General features: G+C 35.2%; 1 protein-coding gene across 1 annotated transcript in view; it reads left to right on the forward strand.

The window, feature by feature from the left end:
* The window catches only part of LOC140436902 (mitochondrial import inner membrane translocase subunit Tim22), a 181,056-nt gene extending 171,807 nt beyond the window's left edge, over positions 1 to 9,249 (forward strand). Inside the window, exon 5 of the mRNA XM_072526067.1 lies at positions 9,099 to 9,249. Within this exon, the coding sequence (XP_072382168.1) occupies positions 9,099 to 9,205 (107 nt within the window). The 3' untranslated portion in view covers positions 9,206 to 9,249. The remainder of the gene's footprint in view (positions 1 to 9,098) is intronic.
* The last annotated feature ends 5,230 nt before the right edge of the window (positions 9,250 to 14,479 follow it).

A 14,479-nucleotide genomic window follows, 5' to 3' on the forward strand; every position in this document is an offset into this window, starting at 1 on the left:
TGAAAAACCGACAACGGTGCCAAGCCTACAAAGGTGCTCTAAACGAACATACACGACTTATAAATAGGAAATGATAGCATTTCTTGGTGATGCTAAACTACTGCAACGTGAAAAGAGCTCTAAATGATAGCGGGATGTATATATATATTTATATATATATATATATATATATATATATATATATATATATATATATATATATATATATATATATTTATATATATATATATATATATATTTATATATATATATATATATTTATATATATATTTATATATATATATATATATATATATATATATATATATATATATATATATATATATATATATATATATATATATATATATATATATATATATATATATATTCGACCGATACTCGACGTTTCGGCACTCATTTTGGGTAATAAATTCTCAACGCGGTTCTTCCCGACAACTAAGTAATTTTCATTCATCTGACCGCGGAAATTTATCCAAACATGTGTCTTACGAAAACTAATACTATAATTCCCTAATAGTGAATTTCCTGACTAAATTCAAAAAAAATTAAATATTCATATTTTGCGCCACTTTGTACGCAACCATATAACAGTCGAAAACTAGTTATCCACAACAAAAAATATAACAAAGATAAACAAGTGTCTTTCTGACATAAATCAAACATCAAAATAATAATTATTATCAATCACGATTCCTACAAAATTAAATAAAATTAAAATATTGTAATTACATATACAGAGTGGCCCAAAAGTCTGGAAACGACCAATTATCTCGTAAATTGCTAGTCATAATTTTACAAAATTTGAGGTACACCTATTTTGGGATACGGAGATTCCATATTTGATATTTGCAATGTTGCCAGATTTGCCGTTTCTCTTATATTATTAGTAACTTTGGTTTTTCAAATTCATCACCCTGTATATTCAGTTATTATTGGAATCTATTCAATACGAGTTCAAACATATGTAACACTTATGATTTTATGTAGTCTGGAAGGTGTTAAATCATAAAACAGTGCAAAATATGTAGATTTTAATAAATTTTAATATTTAAATGTAGAACGCTGTGTTTTTGACATTTTTTCACCATTTACATTATTAACTAAAACTGATAGTAGTTGTGTTTTGAAAAGTTCTGCAAGATACATTGCTTCTCTAAAATGGTTCTTCACGAAAAAGAGGCCAAATTAAAAACCCAAACGGGCTATGTCATGAAGACAAAGTCTTCATGACATAGCCCGTTTGGGTTTTTAATTTATATACCTTTTATAAAGGATTTTTATTTAAATTTTTTGTTACATATGGTTGAACTCGTATTGAATAGTAGATTCTAATAATGACTGAATATACAGGGCGATAAATTTGAAAAACCAAAGTTAGTAATAATATAAGAGAAACAGCAAATCTGACAACATTGCAAATATCAAATATGGAAACTCCGTATCCCAAAATATGTGTACCTCGAATTTTGTACAATTATGACTAGTAATTTACGAGATAATGACCGTTTCCAGACTTTTGGGCCACTCTGTATACTTTAAATAAGTTAAGTATAATGTTTTGTGAATTTCAAAATTTACCACAGTTTCTACCTACTTGTCGTAAAAGCAGACTAAACGGAGAGGCAGCCCTTCTCTTGGCCGGTCGCGGCCGCTAATTCTTGTGAGCCGAGCGCGACGGGACAGGAGAGGGAATGCTAAGAAGGGTGAACGGAACTTGCGCACCCGGACCCATTTCCAGCCATCCACCTATCTAAGTTCCAGCCCTTCGATGACTCGGGTCCTTGATATTCCACTTCGCTTCACCCTGTATTGGGTGTAATGACTTCAATCTTTAATATCGTCCTCCCTTGGACAAACTCTTGTTCTTTGGCTTTTGGCCTTTTCGCTATACAGCACTTAGTGAAGGCAGCTGAGTTCTTCTTTTACGCTAACACTAGGAATCAGCCAGTGTTACCGCGTCCAACAACGGGGGCGGTGTTGTCGTGTATCAGTGTCATAAGACACCACCGCTCAGAGGAGTAAACCCCGGTAAGAATCCGATACCACACGGTGTCAGGCGATCCGTTCCTAAGTGGTGAATGGTCTAGCGTCAGACGGCCGCAAACGGAACCTTGTGAGAACTGGCGAAACTCCGCTGTATTTCCCGACAGTATAATTTCGTCGTTATTCGTGGGAACTATATGGACAAGTATTGAACAAGGTAGAAAAAAAAAACGAAGAGAAAAAGGAGCAAGCTGGAACAAGCTATGAATGCGATGATATGGTGTACATCAATAGCGAAGGGAACAAAGGGAAAGGCCTCAGCCAAGACGAAAAGAGGAAGAAGAAGATTATGATCTTCGGAAGAAGCAGATTTGTTGTAAGATCTCAGGCCAGGGGTAGGAACCTGAACAAGAGGGATATCTTCCAGGAGAGGCAACCTTGCAAAGGAGCTCCTCACTTGGTGAGAAAATACCCAGGGAGAAGGAGGAAAGCTTTGACATAACGATCATGGTAAGGACAATGGAGAAACTTATCAGCTTTACAAATAGTTTAATGAAACTAATTTCCGACCATACCGAAAAAAAAATTCACCGAAGCTATGAAGAGCACTTTCAGACAAGTCGCCCTCGGTAGCATTGAGAAACGAAAAAAGGTAGTGAAAAAAACCGGTGAAGAGGTTACGACGAAGGAGGCGACAAGTGTGCTCACACAGGGACTTTGAGGGAGTTCTCTCATGAAAAACTTAATGAAAAAAAGATAGAAATGATCCCAAAGGTCTTGATCTCAGGAAAAAATGCTTTGAAAAAATTAAGGAAGTCATATAAGTCGAATGGAAAGAAGATCACTATACGGTCATCAAAACGGGAAGAGGGAATAAAGTTGCAGGCGACTTGGTAGTGGTCATGAAACCTGGACTTTTCGGTGAGGGGAAAAGGTTCCACGACCTGATAAAAAAACCGGAACTGGGAGTATGTAGAGGAGGTCCATATAGACTACGACAAGTGGAGTACCTATAACTCTCTACTATAACCACAATTACAAGGAAGGGCCAGGAGGAAGAGAACCGGGGAAGCTCAGAGCATTTTCATGATCCCTGTGAAAAAAAGGTAGACTAAAATGGACGGGGACAAGAGACTACTGGCAATTTTGTCCTAATTGAGGAAAGGCAATGAGATTATAGAGACCAGAGAGGCATTCCTCAGGAGAGAGGGGTGCTACAGAGGTAGGAACGTCAGGAAGCTCCTTTAAGTCACATTTAGAGGTATGAACCTCCACCTCGTGCTGGACGAGTGTAAACGCGAAGAAACGAGAACGAGGACGCTCAAGGTGATCATGAACAGAGGCGGAAAATATTACGCTGTGTTACCCAAAAAATCAAGGGTAGCATAGAGACCACATCCTCGAAGTGGCAGGGAAAGAACCGACCGAGCACCTGAAGAAGACTATTGTGGCCCGTAAGAAGGGAAACACGGTAACGGACGTCCAGATCTAAGTGGACATATTTAACATAGACGATGTCACAAAGGAAGAAATTCTGAGGCAGGTCCGGAGATATACCGACAACAGGAGGCCTACTGACGTTAACTTGTCTCTATAAGGGAAAATAGAGACGGGAACATAAACGTCACGGTCGGACTGATGCGGATCGCAGATAAGAAGGCACTGGAAAAAGGGCAGGTACCCATCGACTGGAACTCGTGCAAGATACGAGAGAGACTGCATGGCCAGCGCTGCTTTAGATGCCTGCAGTTCGGACATAGTAAAATCGACTGCAAGGGAAAAAACGGGGCTGACTTTTAAAGAATCCGGGCACAAAGCCGACAGCTTACGATGCCCGGAGTATAGAAAACTCATCCCGGAAAAGCGGTGTCTCAAGGGAGACCCTGCCAGAAGGGAGGAGGAAATAGTGGGTGAAAGCACCTAGGACCAGGAATCAGACAGCGAATTAGTTAGAGAGTTAAGAACCATTTAATATGAAGTTTCTACATTTAAATGTAGAAAGGGAAGCACGAAGGGAATATTATGACATGATACTCTTTCAGGAGTCCAATGTAAAGTTGGCCCTAAAGATAGGGCCGCCATATCTGATGTGGCCGTATACGTGGTAAATCGAGGAGTAGGCTTCACCAGACACTCCGTTAAGAACGTGTATGTTAAGGTATATGTCAGAAACCTGCTGGTGTACAATTTCTATGTTTCACCAAACATCCCGCTTCGAGTATATGAAGAGTACATTATGCAAAAGGCTAGGACGAAGACTGTACCAGTCGTCATAACCGGTGACTTGAATGCGAAGGATAGTCCATGGAACCCACGAGTGCAAGATGAGAGAGGAAAATACCTATCAGAATGGATCCACGCCGTGAGGCTTACCGTGCTAAATGACGGTAAGGCACCTACATTCATGAAGTAATAGTAAATCCTTTTTAGACATCTCACTGGTTTTAACGCCACTTCTAAACAGGGTCGTAAGCCGGACTGTTTTGAAAGAAGAGTAGCTCAGCTTACACAAGTATGTGAGTTTTGAGATAGCGAGCAGAAGACAGAAACGGAAAGATGGGGATATCAATCTAAAGAAATATTTAAATGATGAGGTTTTTGTAGATGCTTTTGGCTTAATTGGTTCAGGATGTGAGTGAGTTGATTGAGAGTCTAAGTGCGGCACAGAAGTTGGCTGGTGTAAGGTCAAATGGGAGGTATGAAAAGAACAAACCATACTGGTGGAACGAGCGGCTTGAACATCTTAGAACAAATTGCATGGGAGTAAGAAGAAGGCACTATAAGAGGTTAAGAAGAATGCAAGTAGGAGATAGGCGTGAAATTGTTACCGGTTTCGTAGAGGTGGAACCCCTTACTGAGTTGGAACTCGGCGAGGCTGTTGGACGGATAAATATCCGAAAGGTACCTGGCACAGATGGAGACTCGCCGCACTAAAATACCCGCAGGTTTTCCTGAGATTGCTAAACAAACTGCTTGAACAGCAGCAGTTTCCAACACGTTTGAAAGACACTAAGTTGGTCCTTATCCCGAAAGGTAGATGTGACTAGAAAGAGGTTCGCTTTCGGCCATTTTGTCTTCTTAGTTCGGAAGCTAAATTGTACGAACGGCATGTGAAAGGCCGCCTTGAGTAAAAGTTTGAAGAAATGTATGCGCTAAGGGACCGCCAATATGGTTTTAGGGCCAAAAGTTCCGCCATAGATGCGGTCACAGAAGTGACATTTTTAGTCACGCAGGATACAAAGAGATAGGTGGCTCTCATCCTGTTTGACGACAAAAATGTCTTAAACACGGTTCATGGACAAATCATGTACAAGCTCCTTCCCATATCAGTTGGCCCACCTATGGAATTTGCAGTCTAAATCGATTACCATGCAAATTATACTCTGCATGTTTTTATAAGTTCCCATATTAATTAATATGGCATTTTTATTAATATTTAATAAAAACATTAACCGTATGGTTTTTTATTTTTTTTTTGTCAACAATAAAAAAAAGACTATAGCGGGATAAGACGGTCAAAAGTGCCCCCGCACCGATCAGCACCGCGACTTGTGTTTTCAATAAAGCATATAAAAACATGACTTCATACAAATTTTTAGCTTCCCAGAGCCCATAGAACTTCTTAAATCTAAAAAAGAAGCTTTTTTCGACTTTATTTTTTCTGGACACAATTTTGCTTTAAAAAATCTGAAAAAATTCGTGAAGATGTATCTTTCAAATACAAAATAGCCTGATTTTTTTCAAATTTTTATATTGAAAATTGAGCTCAGGAAAAATTATTGAAATTTTCAATAATTTTTTAGGTTATGTTAATAATTTTTGGCTAACTTTTAAATAGTATTTTTTTATGTATTTTTTCTTTTAAATGGCCAAGACAGAATTTTCAATTTTTGTGCGGAAAGGATCGAAAAATAAAAAAAACCGTTTTTTATTCATTTATTTGCACATAACCTCAAAACTCAGTTGGTAATTCAACATTTTTTCTTCCACATTATCAAAATTTATTGTAAAAGTCTCCATTTAACTCTTTCATAAAGATAAAATTCGAAAATACCACATTTTTTTATCCTTTTCGCACTTTTTTTTACCTTACCTCAAAATCAGATAGTTCGATGTATGCTTTTCCGTCTATTTTTCTATGATGATTCTATGAATCATCATTGTAAAAATAATTATTTTTAACTTACAAATTATCAACTTGCGAAAAATTTTATTTTTTCTAATATTTTCTCACTTTATTGGCTCATAACCTTAAAATCTAGTAGCTAAATGATCGAAATTACGCGTAATTTTGATCGCTCCCTTCAATTTTATTATACCACTTGCCTTTTTTTTTCTTAAATAGTCAAAACTCGAAAAAAAAATGATAGAGCACGCCTATAGGATGTCCATCCCTTTGTCCTAAAATCCGTTGCGAGTTAATATCGAAAATCTCGAGTCGTATTGAAATTCTCGTAGTAGTTGGTCAAATCGAAGTTTAGAGTTAATTATTATAATTGCTATATGTACTATACGCGCGCGTATCATACTCTATGGGCTAACACAGTCAAAGCGATACGAAGGCGATGACGAAACGAAGGCGATACGAAGGCGACACTAAGACGAAAACAGTGGCGACAACAGCAATGTCTGCTACTTGCATGATCCGTAACCAAGCCAAAAAATGTTTTTTTAAATATTTACCCACTTTATTGGCTCACAACCTTAAAATCTAGTAGCTATATGATCGAATTTTCGCGTATACTTGATCGCACCCTTCAATTTTGTTATACCACTTGTCCTTTTTTTTTTAAATGGTCAAATCTTGAAAAAACTGTTTCTAAGCATTATTTCTATTCTTGACTCGTTAATTGCATAATGTGATATATATCACCTCGGTAGGACAAGAATATTATTAGCCTCTCTCTCTATAAGAAACTAGCCTCAGCCTGCTATGCAATAAGATCTGTTTCGAATTCAATCAATTTAGAATCTTCAAAAATTTCATATTTTCTTTGTTCGAGTCTCAACTTCGATGTGGTCTTCCTTTTAGGGGTTGTTGTACAGTTGTCCAATCAGTTGTAATTTCTTAAATAAAAAAAGTAATAAGGCATCTGTTTGGCCTCAGAAGAACTACACATTGCAGAGCCTACTTCAAAGATCACAGAATTTTAACACTTCCTTCTTTGTATATTTTAGAAACTGCTTAGTTCGTGAACATCTACATGTCTTTCCATCAAGACCTAATCATGACTACTCCACCATTGAAAATTCAACCTTTGATGCTTATTTAGAGTCTTTGTAAGCTTTGTCCATAAAATTGTAAAATTTTCAATGACAATAAAGCATATTTCTATTCTATTCCCATCCAGGTTATGTTTATCAATGTCTATGATGGTCTTTTAGAATGAGGTGGAATAAGGAATATTTACTTGCATTCTATAAACATTCAGAAGTGGTTAATTAGAATTAATTATGGAAAAAATTTAAGATATTACAGCGAACTGTTATACAACGAGAATCAATTTTTAACTTTACGTAAATTGTTCTGTTACAAAGCCCTTATACACATACATGAAACAAAAAAGGATAATATTAAACATTAGCAATCATGCGCATCAAACTAGTTATACAAGGAATAATGCAATTTTACCTAAATGTAATAAATCCATACTCCAGAAATATGTTGGCTACATAGGGCCCAAATGATACAATTGTAAGTGCTCATATGTAACTGTTTATATTTATACATTTGTTAAATATTTGTTTGTTTGTATATATATTTTTTAAGTCCCACGCACAAGGGATGCTACTTTTATGGTAGCTCTACTTCAGTGATTTTTCATGTTTATTTAGTATTCAGTATGCTTATTTCTTGTAAATCTATATTATAATGTAAGCTTCCTAAATAAACATTATTATGAGTATTAATTACAATAAATTTCTATTATTATTGTGTTTTATTACAACTTTTTACCCTTCCCTACCGCAAATTTGATATATCCAGGTGAATTGAATGTAGTACTGTACAATCAGAAGTTTTAGACACCCCAGATGCACAGAAAGAGAAATCGAAGGGGTATACGTGTATATTAATTGCAACAAATTTCTATTATTATTCTGTTTTATTACAACTTTTTACCCTTTCCTACCATAAATTTGATATGTCCTGGCGAATTGAATTTAGTACAGTACAACCAGAAGTTTCAGAGACCCCAGATGCACAGAAAGAAATCGAAGGGGTCGGGTATACAGTCATTCTAGCCGCAGCTGCAGAGTTTCTACGCGCAGCGAAAATATCGTGGTGTTGGAGGTTAATAGATATTTACGTTCAAAGAAATTCCTCAAAAGGAAACAAAAAAAAGGCATAAGACATAGTTAATAGAACTTTCAAAAGTATAATTCTGTATTGATAAGTAAAAAAGTCTTGAGTCAAAAATATAGATTTTGAGTGATGAAGTTATTCATTAACCTTAAAAAAACGATAAAAAGTAATAGAAATCGACTGCTTTTCATCTCTATTTTGAAATTAACTCTCAAATTCAATCGCTATTTATCCGTTTTTTAACGTACTAAAATACTTTTAGTACGTTGATTTGTTTGTTAAAAAAACCAATTGATACTTTTGACTTAGGACCTTTTTAATTTATTATCAGTACAGAATTGATATATAAGTTATATTAAATTTTACAGAAAAAATACAATTCATACAAAACATATTCTACTTAAAAAATGATAACTTCGTTTCTCAGTGTAACTATAATTTGACTACAGTTTTGAACGACTTCCTCATTACTTTTCTTAGTGTACTAAGTAGTTTAACTGTCACTGTCACTCCGAAATTTCTGTCCTCCGAACATCAAAGGTACCGACAAAGCTTTCGCTTCTTGTTGGGTTGATGTATTCTGTGATAATAGTATGAGATATCACTAAGATAGAAGAATGAGGAAAATAATAATACCAATTAGTAAAAATAATTGCAGCTTATAGAAATAAAAATTCTCGAAATAATTATTAAAAACATTTCTGAAAATTTTTGTTTGTAAATAAAGTTTGGAACTTATTATTTAGTTTTTATTTACGCATAATTTATTTTGAATTAAGACCTCTGATAACATTTATGTTTGTTTTAGCTGGTGTCAAAGCTGGAGTAGTGGGAGCAATGGCTTTGCAGCATTTTCAACAGCTATTGATTATTATATGCATAGTAGATTCTGATTTTATGTTTTACACATTGTAGATAATATTGTATAATGTATGTTGTAAATAAATCGTTAATTACTATTTGGCTATTATAATTATATATATATATATATATATATATATATATATATATATATATATGTGTGTGTGTGTGTGTATGTATGTGTGTGTATGAGTGGGGGGGGGGGGCGCCAATTACGATACATTAACCCCGATTGTCAGCGGTATTACAGTTCAATAGCCCAGCCGAAAGCTGAAAAGAAACTTAAAGAAGAAAAGAAACTTGTACTAAAAAGGAATGCATCCAAGCATCACCCTATTACTGTTAGCAAATTTCATCTTATTTCTAATTCTAATATCATTTCACAAGTATCATCCTTTAGAATAAGCGATTCTCTCTAAACAATTTTTGAATCTAATATAAAATCTAGTGAAAATATTAAACTAGATGTACGTTTAATTGACAATAATCATATTTTTAAGTCCATAAATTTGTTTGAAATACCTTCTATAATTATTACACCAGCATCCATTTCAAATAATTCTAATATGGCACCCATTTTTGATATTAATAAAGACCTTTCTATCGTACCAGAGTACGACGGCAATCCAAATGAACTCCACAATTTTATTGATGTTATTTCCATGCTTCTAAACCATTTATGGGATCATACAAATCCCGAAAATTTTTGAAAATCACATGCTTACCCGAGGAATTATGAACAAAATTAAAGGAAGAACCAGAGAAATTATTATTTTATACGGCTGTAAAGACCGGCCGTCAATAAAATCAATTCTTGTCCATAATTTTGCAGACCAACGTAACAAACTCATTAACTAGAGATTTAGTCAATCTTCGTCAAGCTCCAAACGAAACCCTCATCAATTTCATTAAAAAGTTATGAGTCTTTTAAATACTATTTCAAATCATACATATTGAATCACACACAGAAAACGAGGAAGTTAAAAGAAGTAAAAAAGAATTTTTCCAACAACAAGCTCTAACCACATTTTTGGCAGGCCTATGAGAACCCCATTCGATCCATGAGACCACCGAATCTCGCTCTTGCTTTCCCATATATTCAGGAAGAAAATAACATTAGGTATCTCTAAAAAACTCATAATTATTCCTTATCATCTTCTAGTAGACCACCTGCGACTTCACAAACACAGAGATCCAATTTAACTCATACACCCGCTCCTACACGATGGCAGCCTAAGGTGCCCAAGCCCCAATGACCACAGCTTATCTTAAGACCAAATCAAATGCCTGTGCAACAACAACCATTCAACAATAGTCCAAGAGGGACATTTTAACCCCCTAGATTCCAACAAAATCATCAAATCACTCCATATGCACAAAATTCTAGGGCTAATTAACCCAATTTTCATAAACCAGTTTCATCTCAATCATATAAGCCAACACCTATCCTACCTAACTTCCGCTCTCAACAAACAGCCAGCCCCCGATTCACCGTTGAAGAACTCTTTAATATCGAACAAGAGGAAAATAATTACGATGAGGGTGTAGACAATGACACATGCCCAGATTACCCTTATTTAAAGAAGAAAGCCAAGAATATGAGGAACATGGTACAATGAATACACAAGGTATGATATTGCGTATGACATTTGACAGCTGGCCCAGGAGTGTGACGTAGTTAAGATCGCCTGAATCACCTCGAACCCATTATTACAGCTTAACGTACACATTAATTTGAAATTATGGATAAAAGTGATCTAATTTTTTTTTAAATGTTTTGTTTTGGTTATAATTGAATAAAAAATATATTTTCAGTAGCGTAAAACCTTTACTTCTCTTAGAGATTCAGGCAAAATATTTATTTTTGTTTTCATACATATAGTAATAATATAAGTACTCTTTTTGTATGCAAATCCCTTGAAATTTAAAAATTTTCTGCAGAGGAAATACTGTGAATAGGTAAATAGTAGTAGATTTGCTTATTCTGATTCACTGTCACTCACCGATTATTATATGCAAAATTTACTTATCAAACAATATAATAATATGAAAATAAGACACAAATTAGTTCAAACGCAAAACACAATAATATCGACTTTACACCGGCAATACAGAAAGCTTGTATAAAAACAAAAGTTCAACAATAATATCGGTTATCAATGGTGACTATTGCAAGTTATGAGATAATAAATATCTTTTAAAGTATCTTAATACTGACTGAGTCATCTATTTTATAATAGAAAAAAATTTTGATATATGCTTTATATATGTGTAGATATACGAAAATGGTTGCGTTTCGATTTAATTTGAGTCTCTTACCACTCCCTGACACGTGTTTCTGGGTCTTCCCGTCATCAGAGAGAGCTTGTAAGAAAACTCAAACTAAACCAAAACGCACCGACTACTCTAGCAATTATAGAAAAAATAATTACCAGAGTATGCCACTAGAGACATCTAGCATCTAGTAATGAAAGATGAAGTTAAATGTGTCGATAGCAATTAAAGTAAACTGTATACTCACGCTTAATCAAGCCATTAAGAGCGATGCTGGGAATATTTATATTCCACTATGCATCAACAATTTACTTATATAAATTACCATCTTTCTTGTACTCATTGCGTCGAGTAAGAACGGTAGATATACGAAAATGGTTGCGTTTCGATTTAATTTGAGTCTCTTACCACTCCCTGACACGTGTTTCTGGGTCTTCCCGTCATCAGAGAGAGCTTGTAAGAAAACTCAAACTAAACCAAAACGCACCGACTACTCTAGCAATTATAGAAAAAATAATTACCAGAGTATGCCACTAGAGACATCTAGCATCTAGTAATGAAAGATGAAGTTAAATGTGTCGATAGCAATTAAAGTAAACTGTATACTCACGCTTAATCAAGCCATTAAGAGCGATGCTGGGAATATTTATATTCCACTATGCATCAACAATTTACTTATATAAATTACCATCTTTCTTGTACTCATTGCGTCGAGTAAGAACGGTAGATATACGAAAATGGTTGCGTTTCGATTTAATTTGAGTCTCTTACCACTCCCTGACACGTGTTTCTGGGTCTTCCCGTCATCAGAGAGAGCTTGTAAGAAAACTCAAACTAAACCAAAACGCACCGACTACTCTAGCAATTATAGAAAAAATAATTACCAGAGTATGCCACTAGAGACATCTAGCATCTAGTAATGAAAGATGAAGTTAAATGTGTCGATAGCAATTAAAGTAAACTGTATACTCACGCTTAATCAAGCCATTAAGAGCGATGCTGGGAATATTTATATTCCACTATGCATCAACAATTTACTTATATAAATTACCATCTTTCTTGTACTCATTGCGTCGAGTAAGAACGGTAGATATACGAAAATGGTTGCGTTTCGATTTAATTTGAGTCTCTTACCACTCCCTGACACGTGTTTCTGGGTCTTCCCGTCATCAGAGAGAGCTTGTAAGAAAACTCAAACTAAACCAAAACGCACCGACTACTCTAGCAATTATAGAAAAAATAATTACCAGAGTATGCCACTAGAGACATCTAGCATCTAGTAATGAAAGATGAAGTTAAATGTGTCGATAGCAATTAAAGTAAACTGTATACTCACGCTTAATCAAGCCATTAAGAGCGATGCTGGGAATATTTATATTCCACTATGCATCAACAATTTACTTATATAAATTACCATCTTTCTTGTACTCATTGCGAAATCGAAACGCAACCATTTTCGTATATCTACCGTTCTTACTCGACGCAATGAGTACAAGAAAGATGGTAATTTATATAAGTAAATTGTTGATGCATAGTGGAATATAAATATTCCCAGCATCGCTCTTAATGGCTTGATTAAGCGTGAGTATACAGTTTACTTTAATTGCTATCGACACATTTAACTTCATCTTTCATTACTAGATGCTAGATGTCTCTAGTGGCATACTCTGGTAATTATTTTTTCTATAATTGCTAGAGTAGTCGGTGCGTTTTGGTTTAGTTTGAGTTTTCTTACAAGCTCTCTCTGATGACGGGAAGACCCAGAAACACGTGTCAGGGAGTGGTAAGAGACTCAAATTAAATCGAAACGCAACCATTTTCGTATATCTACCGTTCTTACTCGACGCAATGAGTACAAGAAAGATGGTAATTTATATAAGTAAATTGTTGATGCATAGTGGAATATAAATATTCCCAGCATCGCTCTTAATGGCTTGATTAAGCGTGAGTATACAGTTTACTTTAATTGCTATCGACACATTTAACTTCATCTTTCATTACTAGATGCTAGATGTCTCTAGTGGCATACTCTGGTAATTATTTTTTCTATAATTGCTAGAGTAGTCGGTGCGTTTTGGTTTAGTTTGAGTTTTCTTACAAGCTCTCTCTGATGACGGGAAGACCCAGAAACACGTGTCAGGGAGTGGTAAGAGACTCAAATTAAATCGAAACGCAACCATTTTCGTATATCTACCGTTCTTACTCGACGCAATGAGTACAAGAAAGATGGTAATTTATATAAGTAAATTGTTGATGCATAGTGGAATATAAATATTCCCAGCATCGCTCTTAATGGCTTGATTAAGCGTGAGTATACAGTTTACTTTAATTGCTATCGACACATTTAACTTCATCTTTCATTACTAGATGCTAGATGTCTCTAGTGGCATACTCTGGTAATTATTTTTTCTATAATTGCTAGAGTAGTCGGTGCGTTTTGGTTTAGTTTGAGTTTTCTTACAAGCTCTCTCTGATGACGGGAAGACCCAGAAACACGTGTCAGGGAGTGGTAAGAGACTCAAATTAAATCGAAACGCAACCATTTTCGTATATCTACCGTTCTTACTCGACGCAATGAGTACAAGAAAGATGGTAATTTATATAAGTAAATTGTTGATGCATAGTGGAATATAAATATTCCCAGCATCGCTCTTAATGGCTTGATTAAGCGTGAGTATACAGTTTACTTTAATTGCTATCGACACATTTAACTTCATCTTTCATTACTAGATGCTAGATGTCTCTAGTGGCATACTCTGGTAATTATTTTTTCTATAATTGCTAGAGTAGTCGGTGCGTTTTGGTTTAGTTTGAGTTTTCTTACAAGCTCTCTCTGATGACGGGAAGACCCAGAAACACGTGTCAGGGAGTGGTAAGAGACTCAAATTAAATCGAAACGCAACCATTTTCGTATATCTACCGTTCTTACTCGACGCAATGAGTACAAGAAAGATGGTAATTTATATAAGTAAATTGTTGATGCATAGTGGAATATAAATATTCCCAGCATCGCTCTTAATGGCTTGATTAAGCGTGAGTATACAGTTTACTTTA

The sequence above is a fragment of the Diabrotica undecimpunctata genome, chromosome 3 (assembly GCF_040954645.1).
Source record: "Diabrotica undecimpunctata isolate CICGRU chromosome 3, icDiaUnde3, whole genome shotgun sequence".
Taxonomy (NCBI): Eukaryota; Metazoa; Arthropoda; class Insecta; order Coleoptera; family Chrysomelidae; genus Diabrotica; species Diabrotica undecimpunctata.